Source organism: Akebia trifoliata, chromosome 4, assembly GCF_017979445.1.
Source record: "Akebia trifoliata isolate Shusen 1 chromosome 4, ASM1797944v1, whole genome shotgun sequence".
Taxonomy (NCBI): Eukaryota; Viridiplantae; Streptophyta; class Magnoliopsida; order Ranunculales; family Lardizabalaceae; genus Akebia; species Akebia trifoliata.
Genome location: NC_141378.1, coordinates 39,821,336 through 39,829,328, shown reverse-complemented (window position 1 = coordinate 39,829,328; position 7,993 = coordinate 39,821,336). Strand labels below are relative to the sequence as shown.

At 35.8% G+C, this 7,993-nt stretch overlaps 1 protein-coding gene across 2 annotated transcripts; it reads right to left on the bottom strand.

Moving 5' to 3' along the window:
• Nucleotides 1-1,172: 1,172 nt before the first annotated feature.
• On the bottom strand, nucleotides 1,173-2,695 carry LOC147404947 (putative carboxylesterase 2). 2 transcript variants are annotated; one of them, XM_086437784.1, is made up of 2 exons: nucleotides 1,672-2,695; nucleotides 1,173-1,509 (listed from the first exon to the last, which is right to left on the bottom strand). In XM_086437784.1, exons 1-2 carry the CDS (start codon nucleotides 2,622-2,624, stop codon nucleotides 1,482-1,484), a joined length of 981 nt encoding a protein of 326 aa, XP_086293910.1. In that variant the 5' UTR covers nucleotides 2,625-2,695; the 3' UTR covers nucleotides 1,173-1,481. The 2 variants fall into 2 exon arrangements, with proteins under 2 accessions (XP_086293910.1, XP_086293911.1); XM_086437785.1 differs by having other exon boundaries at nucleotides 1,173-1,504; nucleotides 1,672-2,694.
• Between the last annotated feature and the right edge of the window lie 5,298 nt (nucleotides 2,696-7,993).

The following is a 7,993-nucleotide window of genomic DNA, read 5'->3' as shown; positions in this document are numbered from 1 at the left end:
ACCCAATATCTTTTCCTTGATTCCTCTAATTCCTACACCTCCTTCCAAAATGAGCCTTCCACTTATGTAATTAATTAGTCTATTTCTTAACTACTAAATAATAATGAAATTGACATTTGAAATTTTAAACATTTCAAAATCAATCACCCTCTCATCTAGCTCATGACATGCTGCTACAAGACTGTCACGTTGCATGCTACAAAGTATGATTTTTTTACCTTAAATACTGTTATTTAACTGAAAAAGAATCATTAAATTTGAAAACATCCTAATTAAATCTATGATGCTGCATTAAGAATCATTTTAAAATGCTTATTAGATTATTTTAAGGGTGTGATTACATGAGCACAAAATAAATCAAAAGAAACAATTAAATAAAATAATTTTACTTAATTCTCTCCCATAGTTAAGAAAATTACTTTAGAAAACTTAACTAATCAAAAGCTAGTTGAAAAACTTAATTAAGCTAATTCTCTCTCCAAGGATTTGGCATTCTTTTGATGGATTGATGACTTATCAATCAACATGCAACCATATTAAACGCCCTTTTTACAAAACTAATTATGACACAATGGCACTAATAGTTGATTTAGTATTGGAATGCGCCTACTTTTCCCCTTTAATTTAAATTAATTACATGTCATGCCATTGATCTTTAAATATTGAAAACCTTCCCAAAACACCCTTCAATAATCTAAGCCAAACTATGTTGGACTGTACAAGTAATTGGGCACCAAGCTGCAGTCTAAGAAGGTTGTTATAATGAGTCAATTCAGTCAACTTTTGAGTCACAACAAAATTGAAAGATGTCTCATACCTGTCTTAACCTCAGATCCTTTTGAATACTCATGTTGATCATCTTATTCAATTACACTTAATGCTAGTTATGTTGTAGTAGATTTTGAGGGATAAAATAAATTGGAGGAAGAACTCACTTACGACGCCTTAAGTTTGGTGAAACCTAAAATCAATTTTGAACCAATTTTAATTTTTCATGAATATTTAAATCTATTTAAACAAAAATTAATGGTGATACTTAAAAACGATTTAACATGGTGGAATGATCATAAAAATTGAAGTAACGCACCAATCATAAACTGATTAGAAAATCAATGCTATTATGTATGAACCAATAACATAGAAGAAAACAACAACCCTAATAATACAACACCATTAATCAATTCTCTAAGATACAATCATTCAATTATAACTTATAACCATAACTCTGATTCCACATATAATTTAGTAACTCTTTACATGTCATATTTAAAAACAAAAAGGTTAAACCCATACTACCAAATACATCTCATGAACAATCTATAATGATGAATCAAAACATTAAAACCTAAAGGTTTAGAACTGTACTTGCTCCATGAATTAGACAATCTTCTGGTAGGTCTCGTTGATGTTCTAGAGTCGTTCTTCTCTCTCTCTGTCCTCCGTCAAGAGCACTTTCTAAAAACTAACGAGAGAGTTCCCCTTTAGAATCCAAACTTTCTAGTACCTGGTCTTTTCGGAATCCAAAACAATTTATTTAAGAAAACAATAGAGAAAGAGAGGTAAAGGCCAATATATGGGCCACACAAAAACTAATTTTGGGGGCTTAATATAATTTCAACTAATTAAAGACAGGTTTCCACACAATAATCAAATGGAACTCTGAAGTCTTACTCTTTATTGAGGAACGAAACCAAGCGGTCCATCATGATCGGAGCATTCTCACTGGTTGGATTGAGGAGATGGAAGACATGATCCTCCCCTTCTGTCTCCATGATCTCCACCACACCTCCCCAACAACTCTTCTTCAATGTTTCATAGTATAACCATCCTCTATCTCTCAACACATCTTTCTCTGCAACACAAACGAGCACCCGAGAACAATCCAAGCCCGAAAGACTCGGTGCTCCATCTGCAGCTGGGTTGATGAGTGGATCATCGCTTCCTGTCGATGATGGACACACGAAAAGCCACAGTTTCCCAAATAATTCTGTATGTGAAGTAATTTCTTCAGAACCAATCCGTTCTTCCCCCCAAAAGTAAGGATGAATTAAAGCAACTCCAAGAAGCTTAACACTACTAGGGAGCTTTGTACTTCCAGCTCTCATCGCCATGTTGTGGGCTATATTTGCACCGGCACTATCACCACCCAAGAAAACTCGCCCGAAGTCCGCATAATCCCTCAACCAAGACTCTGAGCCCTCCCCATTGGATTGCATAACCACCCATTGAATTCCAGCCCATGAGTCATCATAGGCAACCGGAAGTGCATGTTCAGGTGCTAATCTGTAGTCTATGGATACAACCACGGTGTTAGCCTCGGCGGCTAGTGAATTGAGATGACGATTGTAGGTGGGACAAAAGGCGGACGCAATCACAAATCCTCCTCCATGGAAGTAGATTAGAAGGGGGAGCTTTTGAGTTGTGTTGGTGATGTTGGGCAGATAAATCCTTGCAGATACACCTGTTTCAGGATCGATGACGACGTCTTTGGATGAAACTCCAGTTTGGGGATCGATAGATGGAGGAACAACCTCAGTTTCTACGAACCTTTCTACATGGCCATCTTTGTAGACTCGGAAGTAAGGGTTGAAGTCATGCGCTATGTCACTCTTGCTTGAATCCATTTGAGAGAGAGAGAGAGAGAGAGCAGGGAGTTGTAATACTATGTATTTCTTTCTAGTTTCAATAGGTTCCCTAATATACAAGTCGCAGGGATGTTATTATATCTATACAATTGTCCTTACTTATAAAGCTTTTTCTGTTTTAGGTAGAGAGTTGGTGGATGCGGTGGCCTCTTTAATTTCTTGCATTTTTCTAAACTACGGCAGGTTCAATGCAGGCTGAGAAAACAAGAAAAACACAGATTTTCTAGGGATCAGGGGTCCATTCACGACTTAAATCCATGAGGTAGAGTAAAAACTTATTTTAAGGCGTTGAAAATGAATGCTTCCAAACTCTGTATCTCCAATAGAAGCATGGTTTCAAAACTCATCCGAGACCGAGTCGTATCACTCGAGTCGTCTCAGTATCACTCAGGAACGAATCAGATGGACAAGTCAATGTATCGGACAAGATTTAAAACACAAGTTCATTTTTCTCTTTATTGAATGAGACATCTCAAACATATCGAAAACCTTGTCCGAGACGACCCAATCTCGTTCATAGACGAGACATGACATCAAACCGAGTTTTAAAACCATGAGTCGTAGGGATCACTCTCTCAACCTTCAAAATGCACTATATGCATATAGGGCCCAAGGGACATAAGTAAAAACGTATGTAAAAACAATCATTAATGTTCAAAATAAGGGTTAAAAATTTCGGATTGAGCTGATTTTTTGTGAGGATGATCTCTATGAAGAGAAGATCATCTTCATAAAAATTCAATGCAATTTGAAACTTCTAAATCCATCAAAAGTGGTCTACAAATTATTTGTAAAAAATCAAAGGTCAACATTTTAAATAACTTTTGATGGGGTTAGAAAATTCAGATTGGGCTGTTTTTTTTTTTATGGGGATGATTTTCTCATCATAGAGATCATCCTCACAAAAAATGATCTCAATCCAAAACTTCTAACCCATATTTTGAAAAATGATTATTTTTACATATGTTTTTACTTATGTCCCTTGAATGCTATATATATATATATGGGAAATGTTCAGCACCCTAAGTTTTACCACACACTTTAACAAACGTTTTTTGTCCTACATGGGTAAGAAGTTTTGGAATGAGCTGATTTTTGGTGAGGATGATCTCTATGATTAGAAGATCATCCTCCCCAAAAATCAGCCCATTCCGAAATGTTTAGCCCCATGTTTACACGTTGAAAAATCGTGGACCGTCCATTTTTTGTAAATCAATTTTGATGGGGTTAGAAGTTTTGGAATGAGCTGATTTTTGGTGAGGATGATCTCCTCACCATAGAGATCATCCTCACCAAAAATCAGCTCATTCCGAAACTTCTAACCCATGTAAGACAAAACGCGTTTGTTAAAGTGTGTGGTAAAACTAAGGGTGGCGAACGGGACCCTATATATATATATAGATAAGCCAACGTTTGGTAGACCAAATTGTAGACAAAGTTTGTTTTATATGGCTAAAATGTTTTGGAATGGGTTGATGTTTTGTGAGGATGATCATCCTCACAAAAACTCAGCCCATTCTAAAATTTCAAAATTAATTGATTTTTTGTGAGTATGATTTCCTCATCAGATCATCGTCACAAAAAATTGGGCCATTCCGAAACTCTTACCTCATATAAAAGAAAACAATTTGTCTAGTACTTTGTCTACATAACCAGACCTATATATATAACTATGTGGAAAAACTATTAAAAAGATCCACTTCCAACATATACAGGGTAATTTAGACTTAAGAGTCCCCCTAACCTTACTAAGTAAGGATTTCACCCTTACCTCCTTGGGTTCACCTCATGGCATTCCAGAAACATGATCCAATGATTCAGGGTGTAGAGGACGAAATTCTATGAATTTTGAAAAAGAACTTTCAAAACAAGTCATTCTTCAACGTTGAATTTCATATTTAAGTAAGGGAGCAATGTGGAAGTTTGATAGCTGTCATTTTCAAAATCTTAGATTTAATTCAAAAGAAATTATTTTTTGAATTTATTATTATTATTTTTTATCTGAGCTTTTCTACTAAATTTAAAGGGCAGTGGTGTTGGATTTCTGATGTGGTAATCCTTAGGAGTAAAAACACCCTTAGTAATAAGGCTCAAAATCTCACTACGTCAATAAGGAAAGATTTCCACATAGATTTACTCCTTCACGTTTTATATGCCCATGTGTCTCCAAACCGTGGTTTCAACGAGATGACTCTTTCCCTCGGCATCAATCAAGCACAGTTGATATTCAATGTGAATCATCTCACATAATGCTTCATTTGAAAGGTGAGATGACTTGGCCATATTTTAAAATTCTCAGTAAAGTTGGTAAAAATAGGTCAGGTCAATCAGCTTTGGTATTTTTGGTTAAAATATTTTTTTATGATTTAAATATTTATTATTTAAGTAGAAATATGATCTTACGACTAATATTGTATGAGAATAAAATGCACTGTATTTAGGTGCACGAGTCACCTTCCCATGGAACAGCATTTGCGTCTAGATCGATGTCCAAGGATACCCTCTTTGAGATCCCACAATTCATTAACGTATAGTTGGGTGTCCCATTTACTTGACCATCAGTAGGCCCGAGATTGCTTATCCCATCAACATCCTCAGCTAGTTCATGCACAATGCAAGTAGCGCTCCAATTTCACATAATGCACTCAAATGATCTTTCTCTGATAGTCGACTTTGATTGGGCTATGTATTGATGTGTCCTATGATGCAGTGATCAATGACATGTTTAAATTTTTTTTTCCCATTAATTCTCAATCATAGTCCCGTTTGTTAGAAAACAAAAAAAAACAGTCAACTATTTCACACTTGTTTAATTACTAGGGCCTGACATCGAGCCAGGACCAATGCTACTCGTGAACTAATATGATTAAAGCTCTTGTTCTCCAAGATCTTCTAATTCTTCATGCCAAGCCATGCAACTCTTTCATGATAACACTATTATAAAAAAAAAAGGGTAAATTCGGCTCCAAGGTCCGTCGAATTTAGATGTCAAATCTACCCCTTTTTTCACGTAGTGCAATCTCCTTTTGCATATCACTATTGAAACCCTGGCCCATTTTTAAAAAACGTAATAAACATATCGAGATCAACCACAACGTGAAAAAATCCATATTCAACGGCCCACGGCCATTGAATTTCATAGAAATCAACGAACCAAGGCATTGAATATCAATATTTTTTTTTTCGATGGGCTGAAAGCCACTACATGAAAACTGGAAAATTCGACATAAAAAATTAACGGGTCAAGACTCACGAATTTTAGAAACTAAATTTTTGAAAGTTTAAGATCATTGAAATTCTTGATGTTCCCAGATTTGACGGCTTAGAGCTATCGAATTTCTCTCATTCTTCATTAATTTGACAGTTTCAACCTATTGAAAAAAAGAAAATTTTGACAATGAAAAATTCGACGCCAATTCGACCCCTTGGTCCATCGAATTTTATGAAATTTGATGGCCTAGGACAATCAATTTGGGTTTTTTTTCACATTGTGAGCATCAAATTAATGGAGGATAGGAGAAACTTGACTTGACCCATCAAATTAAGAGTCTTGAGGCATCAAAATTCGGTTTCTACTATTTGTGAGACTTGGCCTGTCTAATTTTCCAGTATTCACGTAGTGAACCACCTCTTGTTCGGGAGAAATTATCTTTTGGCATTCTAGCTATCTCCTGTGTGCCTACTCAACATCAACTTGGGAACATTTTTATCAAAGTATTGGTCGGATTAATTTCATCTTTTAAAAGACAACTTGATGGCAAAAAATCTCTTCCCTGATTTGCTCAATCGCCCAAGATATATTAGGATATATAAATATATTCCCTGTCTTGCTTAATCAATGATCATGGAACCAATTAGGGAACACAATGATTTCTTATTTGTTTTGTCAACCGATTTTTTGTTTGTTGTTTAGTTGCCCTCTACTGACTGGAAATCATTGTTAATTCTGTGTGCTCCTCTCGATCAAGTTTTTGATCTGATTTGGTTCATTTCGAGCAGACTACTTGCCCGAGTAGACTAGTTGGCTGGTTGATTTTCTGTGTTGACATGATGAATTGTTCCATCGAGTTTTGACGCCAAATCACCTCAAAATCCAATCAAAGTCACGATTCACCTGAGTTTCAAGTCGACTCAACGAGTTCTAATACTATGCTAAAGTCCAAGTCTCATTTTGACATTTTCTTAGATGCAATTAAGTCATGATTCACCTGAGTTTCAAGTCGACTCAACGAATTTCCTTAGAAATAAATTCCCTTCGACCATAAAGACCCCTTGACTTGAGGTCTAATCTTCCTCCATCATCATGTATAGAAGGAATTCACCCGGTTAGGTGAAAATCTTGTGTTTAGATTCTTAGATCAATTAATACTTGGCTTGAATTTGAAGAATTTGCAAACCAATAATGAGCCTTCTACATAAATTCTAGGGTGAATTACTATTTCATGAATGGAAAATGATTTATTTACGATTCCGGCTCACTCTTCATTTTAATTAGAAAAATATGAATAATCACGATATCGTTAACGTTTTGGTAATTAAAATGAACAGTGAGCCGGAATCGTAAATTAGTCAAAAGTTGATCACTTTTTCTTAAATATCTCTAAATTCTAGTCGTTGGCGACTTGCATTTCTCATGGAAGGCTCCGTGAATATGTCACTAGGAGACCCCCGAGCCCATTATAGAAATCTCCAATGACTTTGATTTTTAGTGTGCAAGACTTTGATTTTTAGCGTGCAAGTCACACAAGTTGCATGCCACCCCTCATGAATATTTCAGATGCCTCAGAATGTTTTCAAAGTGATAACATAACCCCCCTTGACCTTTGCCCTCTCTTACACCTCTTATTAAGTAATAAAATGACCTAAACGCCCTGATCTTTGATCTTTATTAAAAACTCCTCGGAGTTGTCTCTAAAGAATATGTCATTTTCAAGCCTCATCTTCGTTGCATCATTTTCAACTTCACCTTAAATCCTTGGTGAGAACCCCTTGATTTTTTTTTCTAACTAGAACTCCACAATCTTCAAAAATCCTATCTTATTGTTTGAAGCTTGAAGGTTTAAGTAGATAAATCGACTAGTTTAAAAAAAAAATTAAAAAACTCAAGAATCTTTCACTAGAGGTTAAAGATGAGTCAAATTTAAGTCATTTTAATTAGAATGGTGATAATCTTACTAACCCATGTGACAAACTCAATCGACTATCCTGACATGACAAGTTTGGGAACCGTAGATCTATGCTCCTAGGGGATACTTGGCCACGCTTCCCCATAAAAACTGTATCTCGAGGAGTGCAGATCTACGATTCCCAAACTTGTCACGTCAAGTAGTCGATTGAGTATGTCAAGT

Excerpts from the sequence above, each read along its gene's own strand:
- LOC147404947 (XM_086437784.1), bottom strand. The coding sequence starts at position 2,624 with ATGGATTCAAGCAAGAGTGACATAGCGCATGACTTCAACCCTTACTTC. Across the intron at positions 1,510-1,671 it reads GTTTCGTTCCTCAATAAAGA|ACCAGGTACTAGAAAGTTTG; the intron begins GTAAGACTTCAG and ends GATTCCGAAAAG.